At 37.4% G+C, this 21,383-nt stretch overlaps 1 protein-coding gene across 2 annotated transcripts in view; it reads right to left on the reverse strand.

Annotated features, from left to right (window-relative positions):
• The window catches only part of PRKN (parkin RBR E3 ubiquitin protein ligase), an 809,695-nt gene that overhangs the window by 100,507 nt on the left and 687,805 nt on the right, over positions 1 to 21,383 (reverse strand). For both annotated transcript variants that reach the window (XM_074862988.1, XM_074862987.1), the window contains one exon: positions 18,360 to 18,509. In XM_074862988.1, coding sequence (XP_074719089.1) covers positions 18,360 to 18,509 — 150 coding nt within the window. The remainder of the gene's footprint in view (positions 1 to 18,359; positions 18,510 to 21,383) is intronic.

A 21,383-nucleotide genomic window follows, 5' to 3' on the forward strand; every position in this document is an offset into this window, starting at 1 on the left:
AGAGTACAAAGGAAAAAAGCTTTCCAAGGCTAGTCACAAAAGATCAGATCTAAAAAAGGCCATATATGAACAGCTAATAATTCTCTAGAAAAGATTCTTCCTACCTGAGTGAAAACAGCATAGCATGCAAGGAGGTCCTATCATTATTAAGATCTTGGTGTCAGTGTGAATCACTCAGAATAATCAAACAATCAAAGCAGACTACCAGACAAATGAAAGTAGCCAATGCCAAAACTGACATTAAGGCAAAAGGAAACTCCCAGTTAAGATTGCCATTAGTTTTTTCCTTCTGCCAGATGATCAAGGTTTAAAATACCAGTCACAACTGCATCAGAAATAATCATAAAGTGACATAATTTTGTTAAATATTAATAACATATTACTTTCAGAAGTTAGGTTTATATTTCTAGAGATATTGCTTTCAAGGCACATAACCATTCTTTGGGAACCAAAAATAAATCTTTTCAGATGCTTGAGAAAAATACATGCTTTAATATGCGTTTTTAGACATAGTCAAATGAATGAGTCCATACAAAACCCAAGAAATTAACTCAATTCCTAAATACACTTCTAGCTTATAACAAGAGATTAGTCACACTGGTATCAGAAAGATAAAGTGTCCTTGCTGCTCTTAATATTTCTGTGCAATTTCCATCAACTGGTCATAGTTACCATATATGCATATGTGCAAAACCACCTTCTTAACTATTGAAGAAACTTTGAAAAAATAAGTTGTGTCTCCTGATTGCTGTCACTTAAATATTTTTGCAACTTCTATTTATGATAACCTGCCTTTGGCAATGGCAAAACCTCCCAAAATCCTAATATGAAAACAGATTAAATGAAGTGTGACAACTGGATTTTCAAATTTGTTTTATCTGGTTTGGGTCACTATTTTAAACAAGCCCCACATGACAAGGAAACTCAGATATGAATAATATTCCACTCCACTTTTCCTTACTCAGCATATTCAAATAGAAATGTTTGGCTACAGAAGTCTGAAAAAATTAATGACAAAGTCTCATTGCAACTGTATAATGAATACTAAAATAAAATGAAGGTCTATGAAAGGGATTATACTAGTCACAAAATAAAAATATCACAAGGTAAAATGCCATAGAAAACACAGATGTACTACAGAAGTACCTTTAAATGAATATGACTTCTCTGCTGCCTGCAAATGTTCCAAAATCCATTTTTTTGCTGCATTGTGTATATGCACGCATTGTTCTCTGTGTAAAATCACAGGAAAGTCTCAATAAAAAGATAAAATGGAGACACTGTGAAAAATGTCTTCAATGAATTAATGCAGCAGGAAAAAGCTTATTTAAAAACAGTAATAATAATACTTGAGGTAAGTGCTGCATTTGAGAGGATTGTACAAGGGAAGAAAATAAACCATACACAAAGAAAGGTAAAAGAACACATACACACAAGAAATAGAAATGCTACATGAATAACTAAGTCCTAAAGAACCACTATACTACAAATAAAATATGGAGGGAATTAAGTGAATCTAACTGTACTCGGAAGTTTTAAGATAAATATGAAATTTTGAAAAAAAAAAAAAAACAAAAAAAGGAGGGTATTTTTCTGTTTTAAAGCAAAGTTACTTGAAAACACCTCAGAAAGAAAGACTGAAATAATTCTTCACTTGCTTGATAACAGCTCTGGAGGCTTTTCTTCAAATGTGGTTTTTATAGAATTTGGTAAGGAAGGGGTGAGGGGGTGAAACCACAAGACAAATGATAGAATTGAAGTAGTACAAAAAGGCACGGAAAACCCACATGCACCTACACACACATACAGAGCACAGTTATGCATCATTAATTCTGAGAAAGAATCCTACAAGGAGTAGGTTGGTCCAAAGGACAGAGGAGAAAACAGCACTGAAGAACTAGTATGCATACAAAAGTTTCTGGATCTTGGTGATGGTGACTTGCTTTCCCACTTTAATAAATATTCAAGGGAAAATACAATAAAATAATGGTGAGATTTATGGGGCGTAAAATGTGAATAATCTTTGCTAAGAGAAAAAAGACAAGTGAAGGCCTTGGTGACTGATACCTTTCCTGATTCTCTTTTATTCTAATATCAATTCTGTATATGGAGGCAGCTGGACAGTTTCCTTCCTTTCTATGCATCAAATTCCACAGTTTCCATGAAAATTTTTAATCAAATCAATAGCAGAACGGGTCTGAGTAGAGTGTGGGCTTTCCTATGGCATTTCCAGACTGTCCAAAGAGCTGGGAGATGGCTCAAACATTTGGGAGCTCTGAAACTGTGGACTGTAGAAACGAGACAGATTCCTTTTTCAAAGGTTAAGTTGAATGCTTCTTTCCTCATAAAATGTCCACAGTGATTTTATGACATGGTGGCTAGTTTATTCCGTGTTATCATGAAGTATCAGCAGTGTCATTTCATAAGCAGCTAGCTATTCGAAGAAAAAAGATTATCTAATGAAATTCTGGCAGTGGGAACTCACAAGAGAGGGAGAAAGAACTAATGACACTCTGAGCTAGGACTGGCTTTCTGTAAAGCAGTATTTAGAAAGCCACCAGGGGTATGAACTCTCCTTAGGTTTATGTATGTTAGTTCCTGACAGCATATAAGCATTCTGCAATATCACACTTACTAGATTTTATCTGTTTCAGCTGGCTTTTATTTGGGACTCAGTACTTCTAGAGCAAAGTCTGCTAAAGATTGGAACGAGCAGAGAGTCAAGCAGATACGGAGAAAATTGATGGCACATCTCACCAGTTTATTTTCTTCAAAACCAAATGGACTGGGAAGAGGGTAGAAAAAAGACCCTCTTCTTGGATAAGGAGCATTTTTTAAATGGACATCTTCCTTCTTTAAATGAGTCATAACATCAGAAAGAAAAATAGGGCTATTGTTCAGGTTCAGGTTTCCTCACTGTACATTTAATATGTTCTTTTTGATTAGGAGAAATAATTACTGCGATTTATACACCTCAGTCCAGCATTTGCCTTTTTCACACCACCATACTGTTGACTCAAGATCAGATTGTGATCCATTGCAGTTCCCAGATCATCTTTTGCCATGTTGCCGTCTCTCTAAGCATTTATTCTCTCATAACATGCAGCTGCTTGTGTTTGTCTAAGTATAGAAACTTTACATTTATCCTTAATGAATTGCTATCAAGTTCCAAACTGTTTGCTGCTCCCCAGCTACATATCCTATGCAAATTTAACAACCTTACACTATAATCATTCATCAAGGCATCAGAGAAAATATTAAAACCTGTTAACCTCAGGACAGATTTGAAACACCCCTCTACTTCGATTGCAAAATGCTGATAAATAGTTTGTACACAGCTTTCCAACCTATTATGTATTGTGACAGTTTTGGCTGGGATAGAGTTAATTTTCTTCAAAGTAGCTAGCACGTGGCTATGTTTTGGATTTATGCTGGAAACAGTGTTGATAATTCAGGGATGTCTTCATTACTGCTGAGCAGCGCTCACACAGAGTCAAGGCCTTTTGTGCTTCTCACACTGCCCCACCAGTGAGCAGGCTGGGGGTGCACAGAAGTTGGGAGGGGACACAACCAGGACAGCTGACCCCAGCTGACCAAAGGGATATTCCATAACATATGATGCCATGCTCAGCAAATAAAGCTGGGGAAGAATGAGGAAGTGGGACATGTCTGGCTTTTGTCTTCCCAAGTAACCATTATGTGTTATGGAGCCCTCTTTTCCTGGAGATGGCTGAACACCTGCCTGCCGATGGGAAGTGGTGAATGAATTCCCTGTTTTGCTTTGCTTGTGTGCGCGGCTTTTGCTTTACTTATTAAACTGCCTTTATCTCAACCAAAGAGTTTTCTCACTTTTAGCCTCCTGATTGTCTCCCTCATCCCATTGGGGGAAGTGAGCGAGTAGCTCTGTCGTGCTTAGTTGCCTGATGGGGTTAAACCACGACATGTATCCACCTAATGAAATTATGATCTGATCTTGTATTTCCTAGTTTGCCTACAGGAATTTCATATGAAACAATGTGAGGAGCTCTACTGGCTTCAATATAGATGACATCATCCACTTCCCTCCTACCCACAAATCCTGTTACTTTAGCATAACAAAGTTAGATTGATGTGATAAACTCTTGCTAAGTCCATGCTTCCTGCGACTTTCTTTTTTTGTCCTCTAGGTAATTTTTCCCTCAGGAATTCAAGTTAAACCTACTGGTCTGTAAGTCTCAAGTTCCCTTTTTTCCTCTTTTTAGACATAGAATTAATCTTTTCACCTTTTCCAAAATCTTCCCTACCCATATTCTTAGAAGTGACCATTAATGTTCTGGATTTCCTTCAGCCATTCCCACAGGAAAAACTTCATCAGGCCCAGCTGATTTGAAAACATGTCCTTAGCCCGTCCTTTCCCCACTACAGCTGGTATTTTTAATTCTGTTTGACTGGTTTTAGGTCTGCTAACCATCTGAGCAGGTTTGACCTTTTAAATTAAGATTGAAGCAAAACAAGTAAACACTTTTGCCTTCTTGGAGCTGTTTAATGATACATTTTCCTCTCCCATGAGAAGCCAACCAACACCTTCCTTGACCTTTCATGTTACTGTTTCTACTACTTCTTTATGGAAAGCTTTCTGAATATTGTTTGGTAGACGTTATATTAAAAGTATTTTATTTCATGTCTTTCACTTTCTGACTTTGTCCCTGTGTGTTTTCTATTATTCTAGCTGTTCCTAGTGATACAACCTGTTTAAAATCTTTATGTATTTCTTTCTTACTTTTCAGTTCATAAAAAAGATCATTGTTCAAGCAAGTCTGTTCTTCCTTAGCCTTCCTAGTCCTCTTTTACACTGAGATAATTTACCATTGTGCCCTTTATATGATTTCTTTACTGAATTGTCAGGTCCCTTTTTCTCCTTAGAACTGATTTCTTAACAGTTACCCAAGTTTGCTTATTTCTACTTTCCAGAAGTCACTGTTTTCCTCTTGCTTCACTTGAAGAATGATGTTTTGTTTGACTGATTTTTTGTTTGCTTTTGTCTAGGGGATTTATTCTAAAAAATTCCATCTCTAAAAGAATGAAATTTTTTTATTTCAGGAGTTGGCCACTGGCCATCCATAGGAAAGAATTTAAATACTGTTTTTTTCTGAAACAAAGGAGAACATGTTTGAATTACACAGATAACATTTCTGAGATCATGAAACATTTGCAAATGTTATTAGGGTAATTTATTTCTGCCATGTGTCACCTCTTCAGCAGGAATACTCTGCATGGGTTAAATGTTTTTTAATGCAGTTTTGAATATGCAGTTTTGAATATATGCAGTTTTGAATATATGTTGCACTCTGAAAATAAAGATTGAACTGTTCGGTCTCTGTTGACTGAAATCATGTAAGAGATCTTTTGCTAATAATTAATGTCACATCCCACTGGGACAAACATTATTTGCATGGCTTATAATAAAAACAATTCAAAAACACTAATGTGTTTTCCTGAACAGTGAAACTTGTGATGCATATTATGAAAACACCACTGGTGAGAACCACAGCAGCATATAAAAGCTATTATTGTATTGTACATTTATTGCTAAGTTTATTTCCTCTTTGATTTATTTAACTCACCAATTACCAGTTGTTTTCACTCCTTTGATAGGAGGATATGGTGAGTTACTAGCTCAGAGCATGCTACTGTTTGGCAGCCACATTTTTTTCCATCTCAAAATCTGAAACACTTTCCTGAATAACTTTAGGTAATTACTTCATGCCCCAAAAAAGCTTCCTGTCAGTGTAATGAATTTTAAAATATGATAACTGTAGATACTTGAAAACACAAAATCTGGTAGGTTCTAATCAATATACATTTTCACAAAACTTCTGCAATGACCAGGAACTCATGCAAAATATCATGGTCATGTGGCTGAGCTGCTCTTTGTACATCTAACGCTTGTACATTTAAAGCTTTCATGCACTTAATAGTCCACTCACTCTGTACACACTTATGGTCCCCCTACTGCTCGTTTTACACCCACGCACTGCAATTTCTAGCCACAGTTCATGATATAAGCATCCCAATTCCATCTTCATTTATACAAAGATTTGGCAGGCAGTTTCCCATGATTCTGGATATGCACAGCCAAGGCACATATACTCTAATCTGCACTTTTACTCCTTTATGCCAGGCCCAGCCATCAAAGGATTTAAGAAATTATAGATTATCCTATAGAATATGCATTTTCAAACTCTGCTAGGGGTCTCTGGAAAAAACCACCACTTTACTAACTGTTATTCTCCATCTCCACCTGCTCACTAGGGACCAAGCAAACAACCAGAGCCTCACAGAAAGTCACAGCTCTCAGCAGAGGAGGCAACTTAATGTTCCTGTTGTCTCCTTCCAGGCTGTTCCCACAAAATGCAGGAGCAGTTACTCACTCTTCAAGTCAAGAGAAGGCGTGAAGATATTGGTGCCCCTGTGAGAGTTTTGCATACTCAGTAAGATCCCACCAGGTCTACTCAGACCTCACCTTAAGGCTGCTTCCTTGTTGCCCTCATTTTCCTATTACTCCTCCTCCATCTCCAGTGGGGACCTGGTGGATTGCAGTTTTGATCTGGCATTTTTAAGCCATTCTCATTACTTGGTATTACATATGTGAGCATTTTCACTGGCATAAAAGAGAAAATGACAGAAATAAGTACAAAACATACTACTTCTATTTGATATATTTAATGGAAACAATGCCCAGACTAACCAGGCTATTTTATTGCTCACTTAGTCTGAACAAGTGAGCCACCAGTACCTTTAAACCTTACTCTTTATGTCTTCTCTATGTCTTTCGAGTGTCAGTAGAACAGATTTTCTATCATGGTAGTGATTGTCACCTAATTTAACGTGAGAGCTTTTGAAAAAAAATATAATTGAAGGGTATGAATGGTTTAATTTTTGAGAAATATAGGGATTAAATGGAGTTAACCGAGACTTGGTTATCCACCCATGATTTTCTGCCCATAGTCAAGGCCTCCATTCACAGATGTAATATATTATCCCTGTTAGAATTTTCCCTTTTCTTCTCCCTTATGATGGTTTTATGAGCACATACTGCATTCTGGTTTTCTATTATTTCCCACTGAATTACAGTTAGTCATTGTTCTCCAAATCTATGTCCTTGCATTTCATTAAGAGTATTATTAGTTTACTGTGTAAGGGAGGCCTTTTATTTAATTTGGTCATTATATTTTCATTTTATTTTATTTTCATAGTTCGCCCTTGACTTTGCAAGATTTTCTTTACTCCCTCTATTACAGCTTAGTGACCTTAATATCACTGTTGAGATTGAGATGTAACTTGCATTCTAAACTCACTTTCACAAGCTTATAACTTTTCCTGGTTATTCTCTTTCAGGCAGAGAGTTTTTTATGCTTATGATTTGTTAGAAGTGGATTTTTCTTTGAAGCTTCATAAGCATCATCTATTTGTTTTGAGTTATCCAACATGAAAAGATAGCAGTTTTGCAGCAATCAAGACAGTTTTCAGATGCTTTTTTTGGACTCTGATAATTGAAAATCAGCTTTGTTTCAGCACTTCAAAATCAGCTTTGATTGTGGAATGCTGGCTTTGCTATCTCTTTGAAATGGTTTTGAAATAATAGTTCTGCATGTGACACCATTATTAGATAACTTACCCAAGTAGTACTGATGAGGAAAGTTGATCTCAGAATAACTGTCTTCTACAGGCCAGTCAGTCTCACCTCTGCCTGGCAAGATCATGGAGCAGATCATCCTGGAAACTATGCTAGGGCACATGCTAAATAAGGAGGTGATTGCTGACAGCCAACATGGCTTCATTAAGGGCAAATCATGCTTGATGAATTTGGTGGCCTTCTATGACAGGGTTACAGCACTGGTGGATAAGGGAAGAGCAACTGACGCCATCTACCTGGAATTGTGCAAAGCTTTTGACACCACCCCACATGACATCCTTGTCTCTAAATTGGAGAGACATGGATTTGATGGATGGACCACTTGGTGGATAAGGAATTGGCTGGATAGTCACACTCAAAGAGTTGCAGTCAACAGCTCAATGCCCAAGTGGAGAGCAGTGACGAGTGGCATTCCTCAGGGGTCAGTGTTGGGGCCAGTGCTGTTTAACATCTTTGTTGGTGACATGGACAGTGGGACTGAGTGCACCCTCAGCAAGTTTGCCAACGACACCAAGCTGTGTGGTGCGGTCAACACCCCGGAGGGAAGGGATGCCATCCAGAGGGACCTGGACAGGCTTGAGAGCTAGGCCCATAAGAACTTAATGAAGTTCAAAAAGGCCAAGTGCAAGGTCCTGCACATGGGTCAGGGCAATCCCCAGCACAAATACAGGCTGGGCAAAGAGTGGATTGAGAGCAGCCCAGCAGAGAAGGACTTGGGGGCAGTAGTGGATGGAAAATGTGACTATGAGCCAGCAATGTGCGCTTGTAGTCCAGAAAGCCAACTGCATCCTGGGCTGCATCAAGAGAAGTGTGGCCAGCAGGTCGGGGGAGGTGATTCTCCCCCTCTACTCCGCTCTCATGAGACCCCACCTGGAGTCCTGTGTCCAGCTCTGGGGCCCCCAACATAAGAAGCACATGGACCTGCTCGAGCAGGTCCAGAGGAGGGCCATGAAGATGATCAGGGGGCTGGAGCACCTCCCCTATGAGGACAGGCTGAGAGAGTTGGGGTTGTTCAGCCTGGAGAAGAGAAGGCTCTGGGGAGACCTTAGAGAGGCCTTCTGGTACCTAAAGGGGGCTACAGGAAAGATGGGGAGGAACTCTTTATCAGGGAGTGTAGTGATAGGATGAGGGGTAATGGTTTTAAACTGAAAGAGGGTAGATTTAGATTAGATGCAAGGAAGAAATTCTTTACTTTGAGAGTGGTGAGGCACTGGAACAGGTTGCCCAGAGAAGCGGTGGCTGCACCCTCCCTGGAAGTGTTCAAGGCCAGGTTGGATGGGGCTTTAAGCAACCTGGTCTAGTGGAAGATGTCCCTGCCCATGGCAAGGGCGTTGGAACTAGATGATCTTTAAGGTCCCTTCCAACCCAAACCATTCTATGATTCTATGATTCTGTGATTCTATGATTCTATGATACTTAATGTTATTTTTAAAAGTTGCTTATTTTCTGTAAGAAAATTACATTTAGTTAAATTTAAAATCTTTTTAATGCCATTTTCCTCCTACTCTTCAAGGAATGTAGCCCAACCAGATGCATTACAAAGTGCCCAGTCAATCTTGGTTCTATATAGTACACGGAAATAATGCAACATGTGCAATGAAAAATAGTTATCTTGTACTGGTGAAAAGACAAGCAGTCACTTTGCTTCATTCCACAGACATACTGTTGTAATTACAAAAAGGTGACTAAAAGAGCTTTTGCTTAAAGGTCCAGGAAGAAATCCTACACAGCTGTAAGCCCAAGAGGAACACTGAGAAGCTGTAGACAACTTCTGTCTTCACAGAAAAGATGTTCTTCAGGGAAGTGTTAATGAACACTACCCCTAGGTTTTCTATGGCCCCTCCCCCTATGGTATTCTTGTACTCTGCATTTTGTGCCATCCCATTTTTTATCACAAAGAGTTTCACAATCTCAGTATGTAACCATTTTATGACCTCCACATAGAAAATACTGTTGTAGCCTTGAAAGAATGAACCAAGAGCCTGGCTGACCAACAGAGATTTTACATATTTCAGAGTCAAGGTAAATTTGAGAAAGGAACTGTTCAGGCATTTCTTTGATCAGCTAATGGAGAAATATAAAAACTTGCAAACATTTTTAATTGGGGTACGCCTTTTAGTAAAAAAAAAAAAAAAAATTGTCATTACTTGTTAATTCCAAACTGACACAAACTGCTGCTTTCCATATTTGTACTTAAACAGAATAGACTTAAACCCCAAATCTGTATTGTACTTTTTTATGCTGACATCCAATGACATGAAGACTACAAGTGCCACAAAAGCTGTAGAAATCAATGCTTTTTTTTTTTTGTATCTATGTGAGCTGCTCACTTTATAAGCCTTGTGATTTACTTTTGAGTTGGGCTACAGGCAAGAATTATACTAGACACATAATGAGGACATTTTTTCTTTAGCATTCAGAACTTTGAATTTTTTCCCTGGCTAAGCTACAAATGCCAGTCAATAGATTCATTCTAATCTAAGATCTTATTGTTCTGGTCCTATCTTTTTACTCCATCGTTTCTCATTGATTAAGCGGCTCTTGCTTTTTACAATAATGCAATAATACAATCCAAAGCGCCTCAGGAGGCCTTCATATGAAACTTCATATGAAAGGCAATAAATAGGCTTACTTTGATTCATATTTATTTTCCTTTTTATTTATAAGTGATTTTCTGCATTCAGCTGGTGTTTCTCTTTCCTGAGAAAGTTTTTAGAAGATTGCTCAAATAAGCCTCTTACACAATTAGAATCCTGCCCTCGGTGGCTGCCATTCTCAGGCAGCATATCCTCTGCTGATTGCATTATTGTTCCCCCTCCAGTGACTCAGTGATAGATCTGTTTATTCATACCAAATCTTCCATTAACCCCTAGTTCTGCTAATTTACAAATTTATTTGTATTCGTCTTATCGATTACAAAACTGCAGTCAGTATATGAACTGTATAAGCAGGAAAGCTTAGCCACCTCTTGTGGTCTGGGAAAGACTGTTATCACCAGGATTTTTTAATTCATTAGCTGAAGGAAATACAGATTGGTTTAAAATGGCTACACTTCTTCATCATGTGCTAAGTGTTTCTCTATCATAGAATGGAGAATAATCTTACTCTGTATGTAAGTGGAATATGAAGTCAGAAGACAGAGCTCCATTTCCTATACATGCAGAATTAACTGGAGATTCCCATAAACAGTTTATTTCCCCTTCTCTCCTACTGTTGTACTCCATGCCTTTCCTGATGGGCCACATGATAAAACATTGTCCCCTGACTGTCAGACATATTTCTAGGCACTTTGTTGATGAGGAGTAGTAAGAAAAAAGTAGTTCCGAGTCGTCTCCAGTCATAAACTTCCATTATATTTAAGGCTTGACAGAATTATGAGTTCATCTAATATAATCTCCTGAGCATCATAAGCCATTAAATATCACCCAGGTACTGCTACATGGAGCCCAATTATTTTAATTAGACAAGAGCACTTCAGTCGTCAAGAGACCAAACTGTAGTGTGCCACAGGCATAGACCAAAATAGACAAAGACGTCTATTGCTCTGAGGCTCTTGCAATAACAGGGTATTTCTAGGTGAGAAATGCCCCCAGAATTCCTGGAGATAGTATGTAGCTCATCCACCAACTTTGGCACAGAATGTCAAGTCCTGGCCAATGAGACCTGAGAGAAAATTTTGACTTCTCCTTCAAATTTGGTTATCAATTTAATCCTGACCTGAGCATCACAGTATGATATACTCAGTGGGTACCTAAGAAAGGAATCACAGTCGAGCAGAGAAGGTACTTTTTTTGGAGCTGTTTTTCCAAGTCTATGTGATAAAATCAATCTACAGTAAGTTGTGAATATTTTAAACTGTGCACAATTTTGCATTTCATCTACTGTAAAATGTTATTCTCTTTCCACAGATGAAGAAATTTGAAGCCCAGCTCGTTTCAGCTCTGGAATCTAAATATTGAATAAGTGACAGTTGAGTGTTTAGTATCTCTAATATGAAAATCCCTAGCACCCTTCCAGGGGACTGTTTGATTGAGCAGTTTACAAGGACTAAGATTTAGTTGATAACTGCTAAAATCAACTACTAATGTGATTTCAAACCCAACTCCTATTTTATCTCAGCCCTCAATTTAAAAAGGGTCTCACATGCTTGCAATTTTATCTCATTCCTATTTCAGACAAATTGGTAAAATTGGGACCATTTATCTTCTGCAAAACATTGGTTTATAAATCCCAGTCTGAGCTGATTTACATTCACAGAGACCAGTTTTATCCTCTCTAGTTCCTAGGTCTGTGTGTCCAGTTTTGACTTACCTTTACAGGCAAGAACTTGACTTTATACTATTCTGGATATTTAGCAGACAAAGCTAATGAAGTTTCAATTCTAGCTCAGTTAGAGGTGAAGAGACTCACATGGTGTTTTCTAACATTATTTTACTAGCTAGGTTCTCTGTGATTCGGGATGTAAAGGAAAAAGCAGTTATTCTTCTACCTATTGAACCAAATGCAAGTAATAGATTTGTCCTCCATATAAAAAGTATTTGTTTTGCTTTTGCTATGAACTAATGTGGTCCATGTTATTAATATGGAAACATTCTCTAGATTGCTTTATCCATTCACTGATGACAGTTGAGTTTCATATCAGTCACCAGATCAGTGAATTGCAGCACTGCAAGATATGGGCAATGGAAATAATGCACCTTGACAGCAATACATTGCTTGTTAATTGTACAGTGCTATTCTGGGGTAAACATTTTATTAAAACATTAACATTCTACCACATTTTAAAAAGCCCCATGTTTTCACAGTTCGTTTTAAACCCCATCAAATATTACCAGAAAAAAACTACAAATCCAAAAAGAATTTTGGTCAGCCTGAGAAAGCCTGTCATATTTTAGCAATGAAACATCTTGCTTAGCTACTGAAGCATAATATGTCAACAAGATGGAATTCCACTTTCTAAAGACTAGAGTGCCCACTCAATACAAGAAAGCAATACATGATTATTGCTTAGAGCTTGTGGTGCAATGCTAGCAACTCAGCATTTAGCAATAATAGAAAATGTCTGTCTCATTTTCATTCACCTTCAAAAACTCCCTATAAAATATTATGAAACACTCCTGTTGTGAGTTGGTTTCTTAATCTCAGCAATATCTTCAGCTATTACCTTATCCTGGTAACAGTCTTCTGGTGAATTTTCTTAAAAGCACAAATTTAATGACATATGGAACAAGGACAGATACCTGAAATGTAATAACAAAGAGTAACCAATTTTACTAGGGGTACTAGGATAGAAGATACCTCCTATTTCCATTTTAGTGTTTTGCAAATGACATAAAGGTCTCAAGGTCTTGTCTTTTCTGAATTATTCCTCCATTTTTCAAAACCTTGGGGCCTCTTATTTCTGCTCCTGCTTCAACTTTCATTCCCATCTTAAAACTCAGACAAAAATTCAGATCGTTGTGTACAGAGCCCTTCTTCACCCACTACCTTTTATTCATCTCATTATAAAATTAAAAAGATTATTTTAGTGCATGTATCTTCAAAGATTATCTTGAATTACCACTATTCATCTTGACTATCTTTATATCTTGGAGTACTTTAAAAGGTGACTATTTTCTCTTTACATACATTCAAGATTTTCCTGCTAATGAAGAAGCAAAGCATGTCTTGAATGGAACATTTATACCTACATCTCAGTTTGAAAATAAAGTCTTTTAGGTTAGTCAGACTTTCAAACATTTTGATTGAGCAATATTATGTGGAATAATGTGGCAAAACCAGACACAAGAGGGATAGAAATTGCACAAAGAAAGTACATGCTGATCATGACATCACATTGCATTAGAGCTGAACTTTACAACAAAAAACATAACTGCCAGATGTGGAAACTACTTTTCACCTCTAGACTGGGGTACTCTTACAAACTATTATGTACTTTCATACATATGAAATAGTTCTGAAATAGTATTTGTGAACTAGTTCAGGTTCCAAAGGGAGTATAGGTGCACTCACATAGCACTATAACTGAGATATAAAACCCTAAAATAAACAACACCACTCCAAAAGTTTAGAAGGACACACCCAACTAATAAAATCATCATTTGATTTATGAAAATTAAGTGGGTATGAACTTGTTGCTTGGAACTTTTACAATTCAGATTTGTCTCCTCAAAACAAAATATTCTTCCCAATTATTCAGGGTACATGCGTATTATTGTGCTTAACAAAGACATCACTGAAGATGAAATGTGCATGCTAGGAGATGCATGAACAGGAGATAATGAACCACAAAAAGAGCTTTGCAAACAACAGGAATGTGTATTGCAGTTCTCATGTAACTATTTTAGAGTGTCCTCTATTCTATTAAGCTTTCTGAAAAGGCAGACAATTATTAATGCTACAAATATGCTGTAATTGCTTTTGACATGTGCTTCCTTAGCCATGGAAGAAGAATGCAAGAAGAAATCAATGGGAAAAAATTGCTGGGAAGAGTGAAAATGCTTTAGGGATTTTGTTCTATGTAATACAATGGTCTAGGAATTCTATTTATAAGGAAGACATGCTATTTATATCTATTGATTTTTCAGGGACCTCTTGCAGTCTGCAGGCTTAAAATTTCACCTATCCTAGAAGGAAACACATCTTTAGTGAAATCTTGATGTTCTTCAGTGGCATTATGCTTACAGAACAGTAAATACAGTGTAAAAGAGGTGAAATAACCCCAAATTTTGTGCTCCCTTCACAAAGCTATAAAACTTCCTTTATCATTGCACATTTAACACAGTAAGGTTGAGTACTCGCTTGCGGACTGGAGTTTCACATTAGTGGATATGAATGGAGGGCCACAAAAACATCAATTATGACAGTTTGTTCTTAATACCATTTAAATCGTCATCCAGACCTTAGGATAGTTTAAAGTGCTCTCAGGACCTCCATGAACCTTCAAGAGTCAGGTCTCCTAGCACGGGATTATCAAGCAACAGAGGATCTCTGAAAATACATTCTTCTTTTTGCTTATATAGATTATGCTAGGAATGAGTAACCTAAGTGGAAGAGACCGGCAGAGGCTCTATCTCCACTATCCCCAATCTCCCATCTCACCCCATTCCAAGGGATAGGTCAACTGATATTGTATGCTGCAAAATGTTTATACTGTTGTGGAGCAAGGGTTGGGATGCAGTCACACATTAGTGGGTTATCATCGTATTGAAAGATATTGACAGGAGATGTTTTGCAAGACACATGAGCTGTATGTGTACAAACCAAGGGATACTTTTTTAAAAAACAAGTAGTACAGTCCTTTCTGAAGCTCCATTCTAACCTGCTTTTAACTCCAAACTTTTCTTTAATATGCAGGAAATAATATGCCAGTATAATATAAAACAAGACAAAAATGTTTTATTCATAGAGCTTTTGTATGCCTTGATTATCACAGCTTTTCCTGTACCCTGGCCAGCTGGTACAATATGTACTGTCTTCTATGTTTTGTTGCTGTTTTCTCGTATTAAATATGTCAAAATTTTATATCTGAGCAATAAAAGTTAGTAACATAGGTCTGATGCATAGTAATGAAAGTAGAACAACAGTGTATAATGGTAATATCTTGGTAAATCAATTAATATGTTTATAGATAATGATAAAAAATATGAAAGATTAGGCAAGGGTGAGGTCAGTCAGTGTTACCACAACATGGTTTTGGGTGAGGACTATTCATAATCATTAAAAAGATATCTGCACGCTACTTTTCAAGTGAAAATAAATCTCTCTTCTTGTTTTATTTCTTTTCCTGAAAGCCTGAATAGATAGCAGTGCCTGACTGCAGTGGGTACATATGGGGATGCTTAAATTTAAACCTCTCTCCTCACCTTTTTGGTACAGTTCTGTCTAAATATTTACCAGACTGTTTCTGGGCCCCACATATTGCTGTTTCCAAATTTCCTGAGACAAAGCAAAATCCACCATCTTTAACTTTCTCAAAGGACCTTTTAGCAAATTAAGAGCGCTCTCTTGGAGACTCACATTTAGCTTTGACACCAATAGCAATGACTTTGCAAAAAGAGATTCTAGTTCCTCGTTTCACATACGGGAGAAAGAAACTGAGGAAGGCAAAATGTCTGTATCCTAGCCTGACTCAGTTACCTGTTCATTTTTGAATGCTCTTTCACACTTGGTTGAAGTACTTACATGGTTGCCACTGCCTCACACAGTTTTCTCTCTGAATAATGGAATATTTCTTTTGCTTCACTCCCTGGTTGCCAGTTTATTCCCTACTTGGCTTTTTCTGCCTCTCCTTTTCTAAAATGGCTGCTGAAAACCCTTTTCATTTACTGTCTCGACTTTTTCTTGAAAACCTATCCCTCCTCCCTCCCTTGATCCATCTCATCAGTTAATCAAAATCCTTGTCTACTTGACAGTTGTTAGCTACCCTTATACTGCAATTCAGACCTGAACAATCAGTTTGTTCTGTGCAGTAGACAACTATTTCTCTACAAGGGCTTTTGGGTGAAAAATAGACCATTGATATCAGATGTAATGTCTGCTGTTAGCACTATGTTATCAACTTGGAACTTTACCCAAAGACAGAGGTTTAAATACACCAAAAGAGACTGTACATATCTAAAGTATAGTTTAAAGGATGACGCAGATATTCATAGAGAATCGCCAGATTCACATTGGCTTCGTTATTTCTTTGCTTACCAGCTTCAACAAGGAACATGTCTCTAACATAAACCGTACAGGTAAGCATTGAAAGGTATCTTTTGCTACCTTTATTTGGATGGAGAAAAGGGAGGTTCTTCATCTTGGGCCTTTCTTTGAGCCTATAAATCATTGTGTACACCTGTGAGGGAATGCAGAGCTCTGAAGTGGATGTTCCTGGATTCCATAAGGAAGAGTGGAAGGCCTTCACACTAAAAAAAGCCAGGTTTTGTCTGGGGAAAAAAACCCACCATAGTTTAACTTTCTGAATAGAAAATACTCGAAGTGACTACAGAAAACAGAGTAGAAATAAATAGCTTTTCTAACTGTCTTGTTGTCCTTGCAGGTGGATCCTTACCTTCAGCTAGTTTTCTTACAGGCAGCTGATGTCAGTGCTAGAACCCTCACCACAGGAAATCTTCTGTGACAAATCTTCCTTGAGGTTATCATTTGTCAGGGTGCAAAGAAAGATTCAAACACATGTATTTTCACCCTTTTCCTTAATATATTCTGATGAAGGGCCTTAATGTTACCAAAAGCTGGCTTACAGACCAGTCTCTTGCTTCTCATTTCAGCATCAGTGATTTGTACCCCCTAATGTTCAAGATGTCACATAATTCAAAACAAAGGGTGAGGTTAAACTGCAGGCTGCAGATCTGGTCACTAGCAAGCACAGCACAGAGTCCATAAAAGGAAACAGAGCAGTTTGCTAAACCAGGCAATACATCAATCCTTTATGCTATGTACACCTTATTTACAGGGCATTTGCAGATTCAGAATGATGATGAATGAAGCTGCAAAACACAGTTTGATTTTTATCACTTCAAGGCAGAGAGCAGAGTAAAAATTATGTGCGATTTTATCCTATTTAGCCAATCCCTAATAGTTAATCCACTGGCATTTCTTTTTGTTTACTCAGTCTTGTTTCTTATTACTTTCCTACCTTCTGCTTTATTTTATAGCCCTATGCCTGCCCAGTGAGTCTGGGGAGTACTCTGTTTTACATGCACCACTGCATGGACAGATAGGAAGTTTTACCAAGGTCGACAGATGCTAACCTACTCACAGAAGACAAGTTACTGTGACTTCCTAGTTCGGCAAACTATTATTCTTCCATGGTATCAGTTTGGGCAACATCAAAACTGCAATAAAAAGTGCGTTTTCCACAGCAAAGACAACAGCAAGAGCATGATAATATTTTATAGATATTTTCTCTTCTCTCATAGCCTTCATGGAATTCAGTAATAATATCAACCATGGAAAGAGTCACTTAGTACAAGCATCAGTTAGTTACTCTGACCTAACATTTAATAGGTTTTTCTCTACATATTTCTATTTCTCTCAAAGCTTGATTCTTGTAAATCACCTGTTTTTTCTAGTGCCAAAAAATCCACTGATCCATATGATCTGACCTCTTAGCAAAAACATTCTCAAGTGTCATCTATTTTTGTTTTCCAGAAATCCATCATTAATTGTGCATTCCCCCTGCTTAAAAGCATTTTCTATGAGAAAACAAAAATATTTCTATATTTCTTTTCATCATGTATCCTGACATGCATAAACAATGTCACTGCGGTATTACAGCCTGGTCATTCTCTCTCTCCTTTTTTTTTATGACTTACAAAGAAAGTTCGTGTTAATATAATAATGAATGGTTTGCTCAAGATCCTGTTCCTTTTCGCTAGGAGAAGAAAGTCAAAGTGCATTTGGATTGTCATTTACACAGTTCAATTTCTTACTGTAACTACTCAGCAACTTCTTAAACCAAATAAAGCAAATAATTCTGGAATGGATATAGTCTACATGATGAAGTCATAATTCCTAAGCCATGGTGCTATATTTAAATCGTTTATTGAGTTACAGTATCCCACTCTGGTATGAAGGGCAACTCAGAGTCACTGATGGAAAAGGAAGAAAACATTTCCTCCCTTATTCTAACATTGTACAGTATCAATTGTTTCCCACGTAGGAAAATGTATGTTCTTACCCCACAGCCTATTCCGTTGCCTGGTTCACATACAATTTTCCTCACTCCTGGTTCAGGAAGCAAACCCGCTCCACAGCCGGGAGTTGGACACAGGACTCCTCCCATCTGCAGCACGCACTCCTCAGCCCCATAGCGCTGGTAGCGGTTGTACTACAATATAACAGACTGGTGTTAAACTTCTCACAGCACACAAAAAAACCCCCTTAAACTTTGAGCTTGAATCTATTCTACATAATCAAGTCAACTGTCCTAATGTTTCACATGCTAAGTTCAGGTTATTTGTCAAAAGTCTAAAACTTCGCAGTGTCATTAAATGGGGTGTCATTCCGCTCCAACACACATCATATGAATCGTTTTCTGACTTGCAGCTATCATTTTCACCACCAGAAAATTGTGTGGGATATTAAAATCAAGAAAACACCAGACTATTTCTGTAAGTAACCTCAAGAACTCTTATATTGCTATAATAAAATTACTGTAAACATCATAAATATAGTCCAACAACAGATACTGATAAATGCTGTATACAGATTGAAAAGAAACCCACAAAACCCTCAAGGATCTAGAGCTAGAAGTACAGTACAATGTTTTAGAGCTAAAGGGTTGTAAAAATTCACCAGCCAACTTTATTTTCAAAATAAATTTCATGAAACTGATTGGCAAAATAATTCTCTGATATACTTTTATTTCACTGTTAGGTGTAGATTTTTCCAGGGTCTCCAAGGAAATTTTCTTAGTTTTTGCAGTTTTCATCTAGTTCCATCCTGATAGCCTAAGGCTATGGAAATGCCTCCAATTTAATGATGGAGGCACTGACACAAAGCAATATTAAATGACATGCTCAGCGTATCCTCACTGACAAAAATGCCCACTCTAAAATGACTGATGCCATTGCAATAACTTTCCCTGGTCTAACTTACCCTGCTTTCAGCCAGAGATAAACTGAGCAAGTACAAATCATGCTGCATACATGTAAATCACATCCACTCTAGGGTTCTGTGTTGGTGCAGTTCCACACTAGTGGCTATATAACCATTGTAAACTAGGCTTCAGATTCACCTATAAATCTGGTCTACTGTAGAGTGAAATAAATGAAAGCATTTGGTCCTAACAGCCCCAAAGAAAACAAGAAAATCCAAAAGGCCAAAGAGGAAGGCAGTAGTATTAATTTTCTCCGTGAGCAGAATGACTTTATGGTGTGCTAAAGGAATGAAACAGAGCTTTATGTTACAGCACTCACAACAGTATTTAGTGCTTCATAAACTTTTATCCCATAACTTCTCAGGAAAATCCTGTTCCCTTCTCTTTTGGGATAGCAAACAAAAAATTCTTTCTCCAATCTGCACCCCTCACCAAAGAAATCCCACAAGGAAAACTGACGCATTAGGACCAAAATCTCATACACAAAGCATATGAAGAAGAATTTTAAATTACAAAGACAGGGGCTCCACTGCATATTTTCTGAGCACATTTAAGAAGATTCTTCTGCAAATGTTGCGATAACATGTCACATTACACTGGGTTTTTAAAAATAGTACGTGATTTCTTAAAACAGGCTAATATATAGACACAAAAGTGTTACATCACAGAAAAAAAAAAAACCAACAAACCCTCCTTTGTCAATGAACAAAATAATCCAAACAAACTTCCTCTCAAAAGAAAAGCAAAATCTAAAAGTTGAGAAAGCCTTCAAAATACCACTCAGTGTATGAACAACAGCCAGAAATCCTGAATTAAGGATCTTGGATCTGGAAAATGACGGTACTTTGAGAAAAGTACAAGACATGTCTGCAAAGTCTCCTTGAATGTGGAGGCTCAGCAAGTCAACTGGTGTTTTTCTAGGTTATTATTATGCTTGAACCTAGAGTAATGGCATAAATAATTAATGTTGGATTCTATCAATTTTCAGAAAAGTTTGTGATCCTTACACTAAATACACACTGAGTGCTCTGAGTCATTCTGCTGGCCTTGAACAGAAACATGGGTAACCACAGATGCAAAACTCTCTACTGACCTAATTTTTCTTCAGGGGGGAGACTGGACCTGAAGGTGAGGATGGTGACTGTCCTGCCCCGTTAAGAGGCAACATTGTGCTGGATGTGGGATTGTTAGCAGCTTCTCATTACAGAGGCAAACACCAGTGACACTGTAGCTGAGATTCTGTCAGCATTTCCATTATAAATTCTCAGCTGAAAAAATAGATATACTTTCCAGTCATTAACTTAGCATAAAAGGGCATGGAGAGATTCCTCCTGTCTCCTCTCCTTTTTTTTTTTTTTTAATACACAAAAATTGAAGATATGTATGATGGGAATCAATCTGTCTTGTTAGAGAAAGTTACAGAAAGAAAATCTCCAGTCTATGTACTGGCAAGGTGGACAAAGCCATTATATTCTGTCCAACAAATTTGACATTTTATACTGGTTCAGCACAGGATTCATGCCAAATCAGTATAGCACTCTCATCAGTGATTTTCATACTATAAATGCCAAAAAATGATCAATCTGAAGACAGGAAAGATTCTACTAAATGTATTTGCACATCTTGACATCTAGTTACCAGCCTTCAAAGTCCAGATACATTTATAAAATGTCATTTTCCAATTTGTTTTTCCTTGTGCCTGTACACTAGCTCACTTAAAACCCAGCAACCAACTGAAACATGTAGTAGCAGAATGTATACACATTTGCCATACACAATATAAATGGTTTTATATTCTTTATTCAGTGTCCTGAAACAAAATGACTCACTTTACATTAAGGGTGCATTTATGAAAGGTTTGTAAAGGACCAAACCACTTATTCATTAATTATTAATTAACTATTTGCATATAGTGACAGTTTATATCTATTAGAGGCATTTTCTCCTATATACCACAGCCATACATACCACACATGACTGATGCAGTCAACATGCTAAAAGCAAGTCAATTTTCAAAAGCCCTTAAATGTCTTTGGAGCCCATGATGTATTTCTGATCACATGTCTAGATGAGATATTTAAGGATATTCCAGCAGACTACCAC

Source organism: Strix uralensis, chromosome 3 (assembly GCF_047716275.1).
Source record: "Strix uralensis isolate ZFMK-TIS-50842 chromosome 3, bStrUra1, whole genome shotgun sequence".
Classification (NCBI taxonomy): Eukaryota; Metazoa; Chordata; class Aves; order Strigiformes; family Strigidae; genus Strix; species Strix uralensis.